At 47.3% G+C, this 20,098-nt stretch overlaps 1 protein-coding gene across 3 annotated transcripts in view; it reads left to right on the plus strand.

Annotated features, from left to right (window-relative positions):
* Positions 1-20,098, plus strand: part of LOC147886581 (Glycine cleavage T-protein family) — a 147,244-nt gene that overhangs the window by 91,265 nt on the left and 35,881 nt on the right. For all 3 annotated transcript variants that reach the window (XM_087395456.1, XM_087395457.1, XM_087395458.1), the window contains exons 10-11: positions 211-294; positions 460-587. In XM_087395456.1, coding sequence (XP_087251582.1) covers positions 211-294; positions 460-587 — 212 coding nt within the window. The remainder of the gene's footprint in view (positions 1-210; positions 295-459; positions 588-20,098) is intronic.

Below are 20,098 nucleotides of genomic sequence, written 5' to 3' on the forward strand. Positions count from 1 at the left end.
ATATTGCATGGCTTTGTAATTAAGGTTTATTGTGCTGCACAAAAAGAAAAGAGATGCTCAAGTGAAGTTGTTGCTACAATTCAAAAAGAGGCCTGTTCCAGTAATGGTCAAATACTATGTTAAGATTTGAAAGCATTTGAAATAGCATATAATATATATCTTGGCGCTCTTCTTGTAAATGGCCATTGAAGTCCCCTCATTGGATTACAGGACGTCCTGCACCAGGAAAGGAACTCACTGATGAGTTTAATGTGTTAGAGGCAGGTTTGTGGGAGACTGTATCTTTGTCAAAAGGTAATGACACACAGCCAACTGGTTGCAATAACGAAGGGCATTGCAAGTTTTTTGCTGATGCTGTGGTGTGCAAATTTTCAAATTTCCACCTTATTTTTATTAGCTATCTGTTTAGTGTTCATTCAGTCTATTAATGTATACATTTATGTTTGTGTTGCTGTCTAGGCTGCTACATTGGGCAAGAGACAGTTGCAAGGCTTATCACGTACAATGGTGTAAAACAACATCTTTGGGGACTATGCTTAGATGGACCTGTGGAACCAGGGACAGTCATTTCTGTAGATGGTGCCAAGGTATGCATCCTATTTGAAGATGCATTTTTTCTATAAACCTTTTTCGCCCATCTCCCTTGTAATCTCTTCTAAAATGAAGAATCGTTTTTGCCTATCTCCCTTGTAACACTAATGGGCCACCCTTTTATGACTGCTTGAAAGTGTCGGACAGAAACCTTGGGACTTATATTGCTTCAAGGAGCATCCTAGTCTTAATGTCAAGCAGGTAAGGGTTTAGAGGGACAATCTATAGATGGATGAGTATAGAATAAGCATCAGAAATTATGCAAATCTGGATATTTAGAGGGACAATCTATAGAGGGATGAATATAGAATTAGCATCAGAAATTATGCAAATCTGGATATTCGTCACATTGTTCTTCATAAACTTAGTCAGGCTAGGAGATTTGTAGATAACTTATTTGTCCTACATGTTGGCCTCACACTCTTGCAGCAAGAGCATAGAAGGGAGGATTCGAGCAATGGCAGCAAGACAGGAAGGGAAATGGGTTGCATGCAGAGACTGTAAGGTGATGATCTGGGAAAAGGAGAAAGAGTAGAAAGAGAGAAAACAGCACATGCCAGTGAGTCTATGGACGGGGTAGGACAGATTGCACATGGCTGTGTAGAATTGCAACAATACTCTATGATCTGATCTAGGGGGTTTCTCAGAGTCCTAACACTGGTAGATATGTTTTCTTTTATACTGAGTGCCTTGAGAGGGGGCTACCCATAGTGACTGGATACGCCTGGGAATCTACCCACAGGAAGGATACTGGGGTACGAGGTAGCATTCCTTTTAGATCACACCTGGGGCCACTCATATATGTGGTGCAGAAGGAGAAGCATGCACCATATGTGGATACGAGTACTGAAATTGGGCATGACAGCACACATGATCTTCATTGTAGTGTCTTACTTCCCTTCTGATACATCGTCCTATGTGCATAAGGTCACTCCGCGGAGGGCTATAGCCCATATGAGACGATAGACGATGACATCTTGGACTTCTTCAAGTACGGGGAGACCCTCCTTCTAGATGATTTCAACACACTCACAGGGAGTAGGCAGGCGGGCCTACTAGATTTCGGATTTGATCTCGTCAGAGTACCAGAGGTGGATCTAATAGAGCTTGGGATAGTGAGGCACTTCGATAACGTACCACACGTGACGGGGTATGGGTGTGACCTACTGGAGATGGGAGCGGTACATGATCGTTTGTAAATGGTCTTCAGCAATGGCCATTATCTAGAGACCTCAATTGTTTCCCACATGGTGGGGAGACAAGTATAGTGGACTATTTGATGGGGTCCCTAGTGTAATGAAGGCGGGAAAAGGACTAATTTAGTGGCCTGTTTAGGTGGGAAATGTGGAGAGACTATATAAGTCTCCATCCACCCCTCATTGTACCTTTTGATGTGATATCTAATCCTATCTACTCCCTCCTCCTGCTTCCTCCTCCTTGCGGCCTACAGACTCTCTCTCTCTCTCTCTCAAAAGGGCTTTATTGACCCACCAGGATATACGCGGATTCATTTATCCCATTCATTGAGGATCTCTATTGGGCAGTTTTGGGTCTCTTCACATAGACTTTGTATTAAGAGTGGCCGGGCAGAGGGGTTACCGAGGGAGAGATGCATATGCACCTTATGTGACCTACAGGAGATTGAGTCTGAGGAGCATTTCATTTTCAGATGCCCAGTGTACTATGAGATTTGGGGGTGCTTCCATTGTTTATTCAGAGATAGCTCCAGGTTGTTATCTAGCTTCCTCACTTTTCTAGATCAGAGATGATTGTCTACATTCATTCATGAGGTAGTCAGACACCTTGAGCGCGTACTTTGATCGCAGAGGAGTAGCATACCCTGGTAGACTCTTCTCAGAGCATGATTACTGAGTTTTTCCAGTTGGATCATACAAACTCCCACCCTATAGGCCCTTGACATGATCGGGACCTAGAGCCAGCGACGCGATAGCTCAAGCAGAGGGTTGACACACAGATTACACTTGGGGACATCCCCTTCTTGTTCAAAGTTGGAGCGCGGCTGATAGGAATCGTTGTCGCCCTTGTTAGACCTAGAGCCATGACCAGGAGACAGCGTAGGACTGCGCCCACAGGCAATTGGCATCATTGTCTCTGATTTCATGCTCCTGCTTCCTCACCCTTGACAAGGAGAGAGAGAGCAGACCGTAGTCGTGACACTGGAGCATATTTCACTTTGTATTCAGATGACAGATGATGAGGATGATATTGATGATGTTGAGGATTATTCCGATATGACTATGTAGCATTTAGCTTTTTGCTTTTTGCATGGGTGTTGATGCTCAGTTAGGAGCTCCACCCTTTCAGCTTGCTTGTATCAGGTTTCTCACAATCTCGTAGACCCATCAGTCTTCCGAAGACTTTAATAAACTCTCTCTCTCTCTCTCTCTCTCTCTCTCTCAAGATGGGAGCGGCTTCGGCCCACTATCACGATTGATGATCCACTTCCATGACCAAACTCATCTGTGAAACCCAAGAGTTGAGGGACGACTGGCAAATTGGCCACCAAAGGCACCTACAACCGCCACACGCCAGATTATACAATATCTACAACATACATACAAACAGAAAGGCTACGCGACTCAGAATCCACCCGGACGTAACCAAGCACGCACAAGGAATTGGGTATTGCGCTTTATCTAGCAGTCCCGCTTATCTTGCACCGTTGTGGTGGAAATGAATCCACCACCCGAACCTTTGTTGCCACTCACCTTGCCAACATCTGCATTGAATCCATCTGCCTGGCCACTCGCCTCCCTTCAAGGCTTCCACACAGGTTATCAAACCCCTTCTGCAAGACCCGTTCTGTCGTGAACGCCCAACTCGACCATAATTGCTTATGCTGCGCCGTTGTGGCGCTATGCTGCCTGCATGGATTTTTGGCATCTCGTTGCCTACTCTTGCAAGAAGCCTTACAAAATTTTTAAAATTAATTCCTAGTAGGGTTAATCTAGTTGGGTGGGGGTTAGGTTAGTCTATTTGGTTGGATAGGTTAGTAGTTGGGGTTAGGCTAGGTTAGATACTGAGCTGAGTTAAGGTAACCAAGGTTATGTTACGTGTTAGATTGGATTAGGTTCAACTACCTTGTGTCTTAAGTGTCTTAGCTGTCCTGGGTTAGGAGTCCTAAATGTGTGACTTAGGGACCCCCCCCCCCCCCAAAAAAAAAAAAGGAAAGGGCTTTTTCCAGCCTCTTTTCAAGGCCTTCCACAGCGCCGTTTGGGCTCATTTCAGCTCCGTTTCGAAGCCTCTTCACCGAGCTTCCTCTCGAGCTTCTATATCAACATTTCCTCTGTGTGGTACACACCAGCATCAGGTGCTATTGCATCAGCATTTACTTCTACCTATCTACTTCCTTTCTTGCACTACATGCGTACTTGCTTGTGGGGGCAGCATTGTCTGCCAGAGTGGGACTTTTTATGGAGAAGGGTAGCTACATTTCAGCTCCTTTCTTCTGTGACAATCACCATGGCTCCCAAGTGTGCCACTTGTGTTGAGGGATCGTTACATGACAACAATGAGGCTGCTCAGCATGAGCATGTGCCTACCATAGTGGGTGTATCCAGTGGTGGTGCAGTACAAGGAAATGATCAATCACCAAAAGGAGTATCAGCTCGTGTATTGCAGAGATAAATGAGGCATCCAACAGCTTGGCTATAGAGTGTGACATCAATTGATCCACCTGCATCATGCATTGTAAGCTTAGCCCCAGCTCCATGGGAGTGGACATAGGCTTGCAATCATGCTTTTTGAATTTGTCCAAGAGTTTTTGAACATACTTGGACTGAGACATAACAATGCCATGTTTCTCTTGAATAAACTGGATCCCCAAAAAGAAATGTAACAAGCCCAAGTTTTGACATATCAAATGTAGCTTTCAATTGGACTTTGAAATCTGCAATTACTTAGTCATTTGATCCAATGAGCAGCATGTCATCTACATAAAGAATGATGACCAAAATATCCCCCCCATCCTTCTTGATGTAGAGGGTGCTCTCAGTTGGACTATCGTGCAGCCCCTTTAGAAAGGCATCAATTTTGGCATACCATGCACGTGGGGCTTGTTTCAGCCCATACAAAGCTTTATTCAGCTTGCATACATGTTGTGCATTACCTGAAATTTCAAAGCTTGGAGGTTGTTTGACATAAACCTCTTCCAACAAGTCTCCATTAAGGACAGCGGTTTTAATGTCCAACCGATGAACATTCCATTCCAAATTTGCAGCCATTGCTATAACTGACCTGATGGTGGTCATTTTGGATGTAGGAGCAGAAGTCTTCTCATAATCTATGCCCTTTTTCTGAGCATATCCTTTTGCAACCAGCCTTGCCTTGTGCCGATCAATGAACCCATCTAGCTTTCTTTTGACTTTGAAAACCCAACGTGTACCTATGGCATTCTTACCTGGTGGCAAATCCACGACATCCCAAGTCTGATTTTTATGAATGGACTGCAATTCATCGTGCATGGCATTCATCCAATGCACATTATCCTTTGCTTCTTCAAATGTCTCCATCAAGAAGAGTACCTGCATAAGCTGATTCAACTGAAAGAGCCCCCCCCATGTGCCTTACTGCACTATGAGTCCTGCCAGGCAATGGAGCTTCAAGCTTACTCTCCCTGAGAGTCTGAAGCAATCAATGCGGGACTGTTTTGGCTGCGTGTATCTCTTGAATTTCTTGCTGGACAACTTCATCCACACCCTGAGATTGTACTAATTCAGCTGGGACTGAATCTATACATGTGGATCTGGCGGAGGTTGCTGTAAATTCTGAGTTTCAGCAGGGGAACCAAATGCTATAGGAAGCATCCCCTTAAACACATCATCTGAAGAGGCTGGAATTTGAAATTCAGCATGTGTATGTGCAGAATTTTCAAAGAATATAACATCTCTACTAACAAAAATCTTGCGTGTAGTAGGATTGTAGAGACGATAGCCTTTGCTTTATGAACTATATCCCACAAAAATGCATTTGAGTGCCTTATCTGACAACTTGTGTCTAAACTCCACAGGCACGTGGGCATATGCAACACAACCAAAAATCTGAAATGGTCTACTAAAGGCTTTCTTCCATGCCATGCATGCCTCATAGGGAGTGATTGTCTTCAAAGCCTTTGTAGGAGCCCGATTCAAAATATAGTTGGCACACATGAGGCCTTCAAGCCAAAACCTGTGAGGCAACCTCTTACTTGTGAGCATGCATCTATCCATCTCCATGGTAGTGCGATTCTTCCGCTCAGCTTTGCCATTCTGTTGAGGTGTAAGCCTCACTGTAAGCTGATGCATGATGCCTTTTTCTTTCATAAATGTCTCAAATTCATGAGACATATACTCCCCCCCTCGATCTGCTCGAAGTGTCTGCACCTTGAGTCGTGTCTCATTCTCAACCATAGCCACAAAGTGTTTGAAATGCATAAACACTTCTGATTTTTCCTTGAGACCATAGACCCAAGTGTAGTTGGTAAAGTCATCTATGATTGTAAAAAAATAGAGATAACCCCCAAAAGCAGGTTTCCTCATGGGACCGTAGACATCACTGTGAATAAGCTGTAATTTCCGTGTAGCTTTCACTGCACCATCCTTTTTGAAGGGAAGTCTATGCATTTTGCCAAGAATGCATCCTTCACATGCATGAGGAGGAGGCGACTCCAAGGGAAGCAATGCATCAACCATATCATGGCTCTGAAGTGTCATTAAGCTGCCATAGTTCATGTGCCCATACCTGGCATGCCATAACTCCACATTCTGCATCGCAGCAGTGGAAGTGCTTATTGATAATGCAAGATGGGATCTTTTTTCATATAGATCAAGCTGAAAAAGACCCCGATACAAAGTGCCAGACAACATCAAAGCATAGTCATTTTCTTTGTCTTTGACTGCACACTTGTCATCATAAAAAACAACCTGAAATCCTCCTCTATTGAGTGAGGAAACTGAAAGCAAATTCTTCTTTATCCCTGGCACATAGAGTACATCTGAAATTCTGAAATCTGTGCCATCAGTGGATGTGAGAATAATGTCTCCCACTCCACACGCTGAATAAGAAGAATTATTCGCACAAGTTACCTTCTTCTTGGTGGGTGAAGAATGCAGAGTTACAAACAGACTCTTCTTGGAAGTGATGTGCTTTGAAGCACCACTGTCAAAATACCAAGTATGAAGTGTCTCATCAACACTAAAGGAGCATTCATCCTTTGAAGGATCGTAACTGCAAGTCAAGAAAGCATATGGGTCATCATCATTAGTGGCTGTAATATCAGAACTACCCACTGAAAAATCTGAAGTGCAAGACAGAAAGGCATAGTGCTCTTCAACAAAGTTGGCTGCAACATCTCCTCCATCATGAGAATGTGGAACTGATGCATCTGACACAGCCATACCGGAATCCCTTTTCTTCTCTTTGGCTATGCGCTTTTTGCACTCTCGAATATAATGACCTGGTTTCTTGCAATAATGACAGATGCCCTTCTTTTTCTACTTATTTGTATCACCCTTTGCCTTATAAGAAGGCTGTCCAGAATCAGCTTTATGCTGATATGTGGGCTGATTGGCATGGGGCTTTTGCTGCCCTGTACCCTTGGGCTTGAATTTGGAGAGCCCGGGTTGCCATATTTCTGCAAGTTTGTTCCTCTTGCAACAGAAGTCCTATCAACTCGTGAAAGGAGAGAGGATTACTGCCCCCCCTCAATGACAAATTCAGCGAGGTGTGGAAACCGAGATAGGACTTAGGAAGAGAGTTCAGAGTGGTGGTGATCATCTCTAAATCCGGAATGACTTGATCAATATTCAGCAATTGTTCCCTGAGGTCCTGAAGCTTTGTGAGGTGAGAATTCATGGAATCTCCCTCCTCCATATGTGTATGGGAAAGTTCTCACTTCAGAAAGGAAACCCTGGCATCATTTCTTGCTGCAAACATACTCTCTAGTATCTCCCAAGCTGCCATTGATGTCTTGCATGACCGAATATGAGGTATAATGAACCTCTTGACAGAAAGAGAAATTACTGAAAGAGCTTGTGCATCTCTAGAGTCCCACCTTTTTTGCTCTGCTGTGGGAGCTCCTGGAGCGGCTGCTCCAACCACCTGTGCTGCATTTTTACCTCTACCCCTGCCTTCAGCTGTAGGAGTGATAGGTGTAGTCATTGTTCTGGTCTTGCTTCATCTCCATTGACATAATCCCAAGGATGTCTGCCAACCAAGATATTGCGAACCATGAAACTCCACAAGGAGTAGTTGGTGCCATCCAACTTATCCTCTTGTGTGAGAACCCCGAACACCTCATTTGAGTTGTTCTGAGCCATTTTCACCAGATAATCTAAAAAATACAGCAGACTGACCAAGTGAAATCCCTTCCTGGGATATAAAATGCACAAGTAAAATCTGAAAGAAAAAATATGCAAAGAAAAAATATGCCCACAGTGATAAATACTGTCACAGCCTGTCAAAGGCTCAGAATGCACTTCAATTATCCTGCAAATCTCTCCAAAACTTCCAAAAAAACAAAAAAACACTGCAGAATTTGCCAATGTCTGCAATGTCACTCAAAATGAGTCCACAATTGCCTGCAACAGTCTCAAAATGCTTGTACACTGCCAAATTGCATCAGAATGCCATTAGCCCCAATTTCTTCAGGGAAATTGCATCCAGAAGAGGGCAAATTGCTTGAAAGTCAAAAGATGCAAGAAATTGCAGTGCAAAACTCAAAGCCCCAAATTCTGAGCTGAAATTGAGCCAAATTTCACCCAAATAGTATCTCTTGCAAAAGCCCCAAATTCTTGGACAATCTTTGCAATTTGCTTGCAATGTGTTCCCAAAAATGGATAGAAGCTCCAAGCTTCAAAATGAAACTGAGCACAACTTGGGGCAGTTTGACAAAAGCCCCAAATTTAAGAAAATGCTCAACTTTCTTCTCAAATCAGCCTGCCCAAATTGAAATGCAGAGTTGCTTGCAAATAGTCTGGAAAGAAAATCTGCTTTGAAACAAAATCTGCTAGGACAGAATTGTAGGAATCAGCGAAAACAGATGTATCCTGTACGGACAGCAACGACACGATTGACAGTCCGTACAATTGTACGGCAGATAATTGTACGGGCTGCTGCTGTACAGAAGTACGGCTGGTGTTGAATGGATGTACGGCTGGCTGATGCAGGACTGTACGGCTCTGTACGGCTGGCTGACGCAGGACAATACGTATAGTCATCACAGGTACTGTACGGATGGCAGGTACTGACTGCATGTGTGGCTGTACGGGCGGATTTACGGACAGCAAACTCGGAATCTGTACAGCGTATGGACGTTGTACGGTTGCTTGTGCGCACATGTACACTTGCAAGTACGGATGGTGCATGACTAGTACTGCGTAGGAACTGCAGTACGGCGCAGGGCAGCTGGGCATGGTACAGACGTACGAAACATCCCACAAAAGTTGTACGGGCCTGTTCACGGGCTGATGTACGACAAGTTGTATGGCTGGAGCTTCGTCGCTAGTACGGGCGTACAGACAGCAGCGTGGGCTGCTATATGGCTGTACGGAATCAGTCCATACAGATTGTACGGATGGGAGCTGCGAGCAGGGTGGTTGGAGCAGGAAGAGCTTGCGGGCAAGGAGAAGGGAGCTGGGCAGAAAGCTAGGAGCAGGGTCTTGCTGCTCTGATACCAAATGTCAGAAAGAGGAGAGTGAGAGAGCAAGAGAGCTGAACGTCGGTTTGCAATAGATGAAGTAAGTAATACAAGAAGAGGGAAAGGTTTTGTCTAAGTGACAAAACCTTATCCTTCACTAATCGTAGTTAGTGAACTAACTGTGGTTAGGGGAAAAACCCTCTAATGAGGAAAAAGTGCCCCTAACCTACTTATTACATTACATTGGTCACTGCTAGAATATAATAATAATTCTAACACGAAACCCCTTTGAAGTAGGTCTTCCAAGGTAGTTTCGTTGGCAAAACTACCTTGGACAACACTTTTAAAAGTGACATAACTTTCACATCCAATGTCCAAATATAGTTGTTCAACCACTTAAATTGATTGGAACACCCTATTTGAGCACATCTACGGGGTTATATAATCTTGCATATATAGTATTAAATATTACATGTATTTTATGAGAGTGATATATAAGGCCAAGTTAATACTTATTTATAGTAATTTAAACTTCTTTAGAAACATGTCCATAAATATCTTGTTATTTATGCTATATGTGAAGATAGTAATCTCTGTAGAAACTCATCTTCACTGGAAGCTCCCTCGGCTCCAACCAGGTCCTAAAGGTGTGTAGCTGCAGGAGATTCTCTCGAATGACCTGGTTGGTATGTGGCCCAAGCGAGATGGTGGGTGGGAGTACCGGAGGGGCATCTAAACTATACTGAAAAGGAGGTATCCTATCGATGTGGAACCCTAGTCTCACAAACCATCTGTGAGTCCGTGCATACCAGCATCGCTCGTCTCCCTCTGCTGCCAACCTCATGGAGGAATCGAGAGCCAACCATGGCAACCTCTGTCTCCCTGATGTGCAGTCCCCATATGATCTAACCCGGTGTAGATATGTGATGGTGAGAGGCACCAAACTCGGCCTGAATGATGTGATGTGGTACAGACGGTTTCCCCTAGATCATCCGTGAGAGCATGAGGATCTGCAAGTGCTCCACCCGTGTCCACTCTATCTCTGACATGTCAGGCTCCCAACAAGGGCTGCTATACATACCGGTTGGTCGGACCAAGGAGTCGAAGAGAAGAGCCTTGGTCCGAGGGTCTTGGAAGTGGGAGTGAAAGCACTGTCTCTCTAGCCGAGCCAGCGAGGCGTATCCCCTGCTCAGTCTGGCCTGCATCGCTGGTCTCATCGTGAAGATCGGGCTGGAGAAGATGACCCCCAAGTAAGTGTATGAGGATACGATCTCAATTGGTGACCCACCCAAAGTAAAAGTAAACTGTTTCCGTTGCATGTTTGCTCAAGAGGTGTTAAAGATCATGACCTTGGTCTTGCCAAGGTTGACCTCCAAATCATGGGATAAACAAAAAGCCTGCAGTGCATCCAGGTGTCGCTGGAGCCCCTCAGGTGTGGACGACAAGAGTGCCACGTCATCTGCATAAAGAAGAATCCTGATGATGATCCCGGCAAGTGAGCAACCGGTCCCTCCGAACGTCCCCATGAAAGTCTCAAGCTCATTGATGTAGAAGCCAAACGGGGTCGGTGATAAGGGACAACCGTGTTTGACCCCTATGGTACTCAGGATCTCATCTGTCCAACTTGCGCCTGTACAAACTCGGCCTGAGACTCTCTCATACAGTGCCATGATTGCCCAGATGATCTTCTGATCAAATCCCAGTGTTTGTAGGCGTGTGATAAGACGAGCTCGAGGTACTGTGTCAAAGGCTTTGCGGAAATCCACAAAGCAACAGTATACCCTCTCCTTCCGTGATCTGGCCTCCTTAATGACACTCCTGAGTGTGAGTATGTGATCCATACTCCCATGGTCTCGCCTGAAACCGGCGTGACCCTCTGCTTTGAGCCCTCTCATCTCTGCGAACAGGCTGACCGATGCATCCAATACAGCTGCATAGATCTTGGACATCACATGTCCAATCATGATAGTCCTGTAGTTACTCGGGTCGATGGGATCCCCTACCTTGTGGATGGGGGTGATGGTGTTGAGTGTCCAAGTGCGGGGGAAGCCAAGGCAAACAACGTCATTGAATAGCAAGTGGTGAGACGAGGTGTGTGTATGAGGTCTGGAGTGGGTTGGACATCATATGGTAGGTCTCGTGCTTCCTATGTGGTGTGTGTGGTGTGGCTAAGCATGGGGTGGCGATAGTATGGTTGCAAGATCACAAGGAGTGGTAGCGCGTCGAATGTTCCTGAGATTCCAGAGTCATTGTTACGAGTGCGGGCATGATCATTACACACATGATTATCCAAGAAAGGCAGCTAAGTCTTCAAAGTCATCGCAAATGATGGCAATGCATGCTCATGGAATGAGGTCGGATGCGGAAGACGATCTGAAAAATAATAAGCTACTGTGCGGACTTGAGTCACCTCACGTACTTGCGAGGGTGAACACGGTACGTTGCATTATGTTGAGGGCGGTCCCAAAGCCGCCAAAGCTGCCAGTATCCAAGATCCAGGTGCATGTGTCATTGGAGATCGTGGTTCCGGACGTGGAGCCGTACAACCGGAAGAGTCCGAGGTACACGAAGCTGACCAATGACGACGGCATGTCAGATGACGCCCCAGAAGGAGTGAAGGAGTTTGTGTCCTTTAATGAAGGATATTCCGACTACTCTTCTAATAAAAGGAGACGAAAAGACTCGCGTTCCAAGAGAATGACTCTTCGATAATCCTGTTCGGTGGGATCGACCATGCTGCCACGTCCATTCTTACGCACAAGTGAGCTAGTCACAAGTCAAGCAGGTAATGCCGAATCTTCACGTTAGGTGCGAATTCTAGGTTAGTGTGATGTGCAATGTTAGAGTGTGTGTTATAGCCGGGTTACCCGAGGCGGCAGTTCATAGTGACGGTCATGGCGCCTTGTAAATATTTCAATTTTGTTATTGAGTGCATTGAGTTGTAAATATCAGTGCGGTCTAAGTTGTACTGTTGAAGCGGTCTAAGAAGTTGTACCGTTTTTTTAGTTTCCGCCACTATCTGGAGCCGTCAAGCCCCCAATGTCAAAAGGCGGTTGTTACGAGTGCGGGCAAGATTATTACGCACGTGATTCTTCGAGAGAGACAGCTAAGTCTTCAAAGTAATCGCGGATGAAGGCGATGCATGCTCAGAGATTGATGTCGGATGCGAAAGACATCCTGCAAAATAATCGGCAATTGTGCGCACCCGAGTCACCTCATATACTTGTGAGGGTGAACACGGTACGTTGCACCATGTTGAGAGTGATCTCAAAGCTGCCAAAGTCACCAGTACGCAAGGTCCAGGTGCAGGTGTCACAGGAGATCGTGGTTGCAGAGGTGGAGCCGTACAACCCGAAGAGTCCGAGGTACACGAAGTCAACGAGTGACGATGACATTTCAGATCGTGGCCCAGAACCAGTGAAGGAGTCTATGTCCTTTGATGAAGGGTCTTCTGACTACTCTTACAGGAAAAGGGGATGAAAAGGCTCGCACTTCAAGAAGACGACTCTTGGATAATCCTGTCTAAGTGAATTGACCATGCTGCACGAGGTACATGAAGTCGATGAGTGACGATCAGATGGTGGCCCAGAACCAGTGAAGGAGTATGTGTCATTTGATGAAGGGTCTTTCGACTACTCTTATAGGAAAAGGGGACGAAAAGACTCGCGCTTCAAGAGGACTCTTTGATAATCCCGTACGGGGGATTGACAATGCTGCACGTCGATTCTTACGCAACTTTTGGATACAAACTCGGATCGGGACGAGACCTACGCCGTTGCGTAGGGCACGACGAACTCTTCGTGTTCGAGCTTACGGATAGGATGGCTCCAGCCTTGAGAGGCTACCTAGATTTCGTTGCAACATTCGGATTGTGAGGACCTAGTTGCGTAGGCTAGTCCTCGGCCAGACGGAGAGTCGGCCACAAGGGCATTTCGCTAAGGTTCGTAATCCCTCGGCAACAAACCATCTTAGGAATCGGCTTGATAGGACGGTGGCGTGACAAGGATTCGTGACACAACCAGTAGATACCACGACGCGTCCAAGGCGGGATTCGGAGACTTGCATTCGGGTCGTAGGCTAGCATCTTGAGATTCGGCTATCTCTCGGGACCGGCATCTTATACTTGATATCAGAGCTAGTTTTGGGCAACACTAGAGAAAGAGTTGAGAGTCCTAGACCGTCAGGTTTATCCTTGCGTGAGAGGCGGTGCAGAGGCGCAAGCCTTTGCTAGTTTTGATCGACAGGAAAGGATGACGAAGCCCAAACGTGCTGAAAGGGAGCCTGAGATTCCGGCGGAAGAGCAGTATATCTGACGTGTACTAGTTACACAGAACTAGCTCAGGTTAGCCTGGGGAGGCTTAGAGCTAGGCAGGCTTGATTCTCGGGTTGAGTGGCAAGGGTATGAACTATTTATAGGTCTTCGCTATTTTTGGCGCCGGGGCCCGAGTCTATAAAAGAGGCCCAGGGGGTTCAGTTCTCAGTGTGCAGTTGGGAGCAAGTCTCGTTCCCAGGTGCTAGGTCTGATCCTGGATTGTGTCGCGGACGCGCGCCTGCATCTTAGCGTAGCCCAAGGCCCAGTGGTAGATCCAGGGCTTCACAGCGCCACCTGGTGGTATGGGACACCAGGCTGGTCGGGATCTGATTGGGAGTTCGTGCCAGTAGCTCAGCTCGTGGCTCGGGGGGACATCTTCTGATTCGGGATCACATCCCGTAGATGTCACGGTTGGGTGGTGAGCCCGAGCCTGTAAAACTAGTGGAAAAGGGCAAGGGGAAGACCGATGATGAGGGAGACTCGACCACACCCATGTAGAAGCATCTGAACAAGAAGATCGAGCGGGGGAACCCCACTATAAGAAAGCTTCAAGGTGAGCTCAAGTCTATAGCAGTGTTGCTGACGGAGATGCACACGAGACTAGATGAACAGCCCAGGATAAGAGCATGCAGAGTAAGTGCGAGATGCATGGCCGCAAGAGTGGCAACATGCATACCCAATATCTATGTTGATGGACGGATGAACGACGTCCCTCAAAGAGTAATGATCACCCCAAAAACAGCAAAGCGCCTGAAGATTAAAATGACCGATCTAACAGATATACAGGTGGCATTTGGGTACGGAAGACATTACTATGTGAAGATAGCATGGAATGTCTCATGCTAGATTGGACTTCTTGGTAGTCCCCATGGATTCATATGAGGCAATATACAGAATCGAATGGTGGGACAAGTTTGTGATCGCAATGATGGGCAAGGTAGTGGATTCCTTGATCCTAGACATGCAAGGACGTGGAGTCCAAGTAAAATGCATCAGATCGGGTGTATCGCCCAAGGATGCTAAAGGTCTTCTCAACGATGGAAAGAAACCAGTGGTGGCTCAGAACTTAACCACCCGAGTAGTAAATAAGGCTTTTGACAAACTCATAAGTGCGAAGCAATTGAACAAGAAAGTCAAACGAGGTGCACCTACTGATGATGTGCATGGTAGAGGCTGACCATGGCAAAGGTAGCATTCGTTGTAATGCATCAACTTCCTAAAGGATTACCGTCGCGGAGGCATGTCGACCACAGAATGGAGTTGATTCTAGGCAAGGCGCCACCAGTAAAGGCGCCATACCGAATGAATGATGATCAATTGAGCGAGTTGAAGAGGCAACTCAATGAGCTGGTTGAGAGCGGATTCATCAAGATCAAGTATCCAATGCCACTACTGGATGACTTGATGGATCAGCTAGTTGGGGCTAAGTACTTTAGCCGCATTGATCTAAGATCTGGATAACACTAGATAAGGATCGCAGACGAAGATGTTCAGAAGATGGCTTTCAGAACTAGGTACGGGAGCTACGATTGGCTTTAGAATGCTCCGGCCACGTTCTGCACCAAGATGAATGACATTTTTAGGGAGTACCTGGATGACTTTGTCATCGTTTACACTGACGATATATTGATGTTCAGTAAAATGATGGAAGAACATCAAGAACATCTGCGGAAGGTGTTTACTAAACTCTTCGGGAGCACAAGTTGTTCGCCAAGCGCGAGAAGTGCAAGTTTGGGGTAAGCGAGTTAGATTTCCTGGGGCTCATGGTGGGAAAAGATAGGATCAAAATGGACCCATCCAAGATTGAGGCAGTGAAAGACTAGGAGGTGCCAAGAAAAGTACGTGGAGTACAGAGTTTCTTGGATTGTGTAACTTCAACAGGAGATTTGTAAAGGAATATAGCAGAGTTGCAGCTCCTATAAATGATCTACTACAAAAGGAGGAGAAGTTCGATTGGAACCCTGAATGCAGTAAGGTATTTGGAGAGATGAAGGAGATCATGATCGCGTCGCCGGTGTTGAAACTCCCAGAGTTTGCAAACCATTTGAAATACACAGAGATGCGTCAGACTTTGCTCTAGGAGGGGTGCTCATGCAGGATGGGCGTCCGGTGGCTTATGAATCTTGGAAGCTGGATGCAACAGAGCGTCGATGGACGACGCATGAAAAAGAAACGTTGGCAGTGGTGGAATGTCTTAGGAAATGGAAACACTACGTGCAGGACAAGCACACCAAGTGTGAACCGATAACATTTTGCTGAAGTACTTTCGAACCCAACCAAAACTATCTGCTAAGCAAGCACGGTGGTAGGACTTCTTGGCAGAGTTTGATATCACGACCGAGCACAAGCCAGGGAAGGCAATCGCAATGCCGGACGCATTGAGTAGGAAAGCGGAGCTGATGGCGATTAGCATTATCAAAGGGTCTCTCATGGAGTGGATCAAGGAGGCCATGGAATGAGATGCGGAATCTCAGAAATTGCTTCAAGACGTGAAGCATGGCGCCGTCCCTTGGAGAATATACAATGAGGAAAATGGGTTGTTCTATGTTTATTAGAACCGCTTGTACATACCGGATGACTTGGCTCTGAAGAAAGCTTTGTTATGGGAGTGCCATGACTGTAAGCTTGCAGGACATACAGGGCGGAATAAGACACTTGAGCGGATGCGTCAAATGTTCTTCTGGCCCAGCATGCGCGAAGACGTAGTGGAGTAGGTGCGCACATGTCCCCCTTGTCAGTTTGTGAAGGCCGACCGAACCAAAAGGGTAGGCAAGTTGCAGACCATGCATGTTCCATCAAGACCATGGGATGTGGTGAGCATGGATTTCATGACTTCGCTCCCCAACTCTCATGGCTACACCGCGATCATGGTGGTGGTAGACTACTTCTCTAAGTAGGCCCACTTCATTCCAATCAAATCGCCCATCACTGTGAAACATGTAGCCCATTTGTACTTCACGCATATTTTCAAGTACCATGGGTTGCCCCTCACAATCGTCTCTGATCGGGACTCTAGGTTTCTAAGTGACATGTGAACTCCACTCTTCAAGATATTGGAGAGACAGTTCCGTTTCAGCTCATCGTATCACGCTTAGTCTGATGGACAGACTGAAAAGATAAATTAAACTGCGGAGGACTTTTTGCGCAACTATGTTCAGGTGGACCAAAAAGATTGGGCGTTGCACTTGGACATTCTTGAGTTTCACTACAACAACACGGTGCATCAAAGCAGGGGCTTCACGCCATTTGAACTGGCAACATGTAAAGAAGTTCACACACCAGTGGCTCTTGCTTCAGAGGTTCTAAAGGTGGATGATCTCGATGCATAGGAGTTCTTGAATCGATGGTAAGAGAGGTTGAAAATTGGAAAGGAAAGCTTGCAAAAGAGTAAAGTAGTCATGAAGAAGTACCATGATAAGAAGCGCAAGCACGTGGAGTTCTTCGCTGGCGACCTAGTACTTGTGAGCTCTCGCAACATGAAGCTTCCGCAGAACATGACATCGAAATTCAATCATCGGTTCTATGGACCGTATAAAGTAATGTACGCGCTTAATGAGGTGACCTATAAACTGAAACTACCGACGGAGGTCACCATTCACAATGCTTTCCATGTATAGTTGTTGGGTTGTTTCTATACAGATAATAAGTTTGGTAGGAAAGTCCCCTCATCATTCTCTAACACTTTAAGCCCACCATATGAGCCGGAGGCAATTTTGAAATACAGAATGGTACTGGATAGAGTAGAATTCTATGTTAAGTTTAAAGGTGGGCCCATGACAGAATGCAGGTGGATTCTGGAGGCATTTATGATTGATAACTATCGCGACACGGTTCTCAACTTCTATAATGCTTGAAAGGGACTTCAAGCTCCATCCAACCGGCAAGAGTATATGGGAGGTGGTGCTCTCGGACAGTGTAACACGTGCGGACATTTTTGGCACGTTTTGTGAATATAAACATTCTTCTGTTCCGTTCTTTGTCCCCTTGGTTTTCTTGTTGGCACTCACACACGGGGTGGGTTGAGCGCATGCGAAAGAGAGGGGAAACGAGGTGAACGTCCAAGGAGGTGCTTGGGCGCTTGGGTGCAGGAGGCGTCACGGGAGGCATGATGGGCGGGAGACCTCGGCGGACGAGGAGACATGGGACGTGGAGACCCCCGGGTATGTTTTTGATCATAACTTTTGCGTTCGGACTCCAATTGAGGAGCTTCTTGAACCGTTGCGATGGGCATGTCATGTTCTTCGAGGCTAGGGCAGTGGATGTCCACGTTGGGACTCTAGGTGGGAGTCAGCAACCCCTCAGATTGGGTGGGATTTATCATACCCCGTGCGCACCTCCTGTTCGTACCTCGTCCTTCCACGTCTGCCCTCCTGGGGTCAGACCGCGGATGACTAGCTTGCCAAGAAGTGCCTGACTTTGCAGTTCTGGATCTATGATGCCGAGGCCGCCCTCTGCCTAGGGGAGAATGACCGTCTGCCAGGCGACCCTAGCTCTGGTGGTGTCGGAACCGTCTGAACCAGACCATAGGAAGTTCCGCACCAGTCTCCTCAGCTGGGCTACACAAGATCTCGAGAAACACCAGCAAGAGGCCACATACCAAGCAGTGGCAAGGACCCGGTTGACCACAACGGCCCTGCCTGCCAAGGAAAGCCGAGCCATGCTCCAGAAAGCAAGCTTTCGTCGTATGGAGGCTAGGACCGGCAAGAATTGCTGAGTCGGTGTGATGTCTAGGCCTACGTGGAATCCCAGGTAACGTGTCGTTTGTCCTCTAGGGATCCAGCGAAACCCCAGGAAAATACCCCACTGTGAGCTGGCTCCCAGATCTGTAAGAAAACCAAGTGACTTATGCCAGTTGATTTTCGCTCCAGCCGCAAGGCAAAAAAAAAAGGGCTGTGTCGTCTGCATACTCGGAGTCCAGAAGCTCTGCATCATCTCGAATAGGGAGACGCATCTCGCGAAGACCAGTGGTACGGGCTCGAAGGAAGTGTGTCATGGCCTCCGCAAAAAATAGGAAGAGGTGAGGCGCTAATGGACAGCCTTGACGCACCGAGCGCTCGAGTGTGAATCTCTCCTCCATCCTGCCGCTAATGATAACGCGACTGGAGGCCGATCTGTAAAGGCTAGCAATACCTCTGATCCACTCGTCCGGGAAACCAAACTGAGAGAGTGTACCTTCGAAGAACGACCAGTCTACCCTGTCGTACGCCTTCTCAAAGTCGAGAAGGACTAAGGTGCTTGCCACTGTGCTGGGCCCATTCCGTTGCCTCTGAGAAAGTGAAGATGTTGTCCAAGATGCTGCGATCTTGGACAAAACCAGTCTGGGTGTCATGAATCAAGTCGTGTAGCAGGGGGCGGATGCGACTGCGGCTGCTGATCATCTTGGCGAGGATTTTGTAGGCGGTCGGGAGGAGGGTAATTGGGCGCCACTGTCTGATCTCTTGGCGGTCCCCCCCTTTGGGGATGAGGCAAATCAGGCTTGTCGCAAGGCTCTCTGGCATCTGCCCGCTGGAGAAGATGTGCTGGAAGGCTGCGAGCAAGGGCCGGTGGATCTGCTCCCAAAAGGTGGTGAAGAAAGCTCTAGAGAGGCCATCCTCACCTGGGCATTTCTGCCCATCAATAGCGCTCACCGCATCCTGCATCTCCGCAACAGTGAAAGGGGTGAGAAGGGCGTCGCTCATGCTGGGCTGCACGAGCTGCGGTGTGGATCTCCACACCTCCTCCGTGCAAATGCGGTCACGAGGGTCTGGGGGCTCCTGCTGGAACAATGATCTGTAGAAGTCTGTGGCCAAGTCCCGGACCTCGTTTGGATCTGTCCTGACACTACCATCCTGCGCCCTAAGAGAACGGAACTGTTCCCCTGCTGACCTCTGTCCATGAGTCCTGAAGAACTCTCTGCACATCTTGTCGCCTTTCCTAGCCCAGAAGGACTTGGAAGCATGAAATGAAAACTCTGAGCGACGCTGGGTGATCTCCTCTAGCATGGCTCGGGCCTGAACCTCCTGCTGTCTGAGCTCCTCAGAGCCTAGAGAAGACTGCTGCATCCTCTGAATCGAAGCGAGATCACGTCTGAGACCCCTCTCCCGCGCCCAACACCGCTGTCTGACGTGAATCGCCTCCTATTGGCAAATGCGGCTAGACTCAGCAAGTGCCTGAGCTACCTGTGTTGCCATATCCTTGGTGGGATCCCAATCCTGCTCCCATAGGTCCACTATCCTGCTGTGAACCGCTGCTCTGGAGTAGATGGAGTCTGGGATCCGGCATGAACGTGGAGGTGAGGACTGAGAAGCTGAGTCTAGGACTAGGATGACTGGGGCATGGTCTGAAAGTGTCGTCCCTGGAACCACTCGTGACTCTCCTCCTCTGCCAAGCGCCCAATCACTGACATAGAAACGGTCCAGCCGCTCCAGAAGCCTGCCTCCCTCCCTCCTGTAACCCCAAGAGAAGTCCAGACTCCCAGGCCATCTGCGAAAGGAAGGCTCCCTCCAACTGTCCCGACCTCCCACTGCGAAGAGGAAGGAGTCCCAATCTGCCTGCTCTGCCTGAGCTATACCGAGGAACTC

This window comes from Dipteris shenzhenensis, chromosome 24 (genome assembly GCF_047967505.1).
Source record: "Dipteris shenzhenensis isolate YYH24624 ecotype China chromosome 24, Dip_SZ_1.0, whole genome shotgun sequence".
In the NCBI taxonomy this organism is placed as follows: domain Eukaryota; kingdom Viridiplantae; phylum Streptophyta; class Polypodiopsida; order Gleicheniales; family Dipteridaceae; genus Dipteris; species Dipteris shenzhenensis.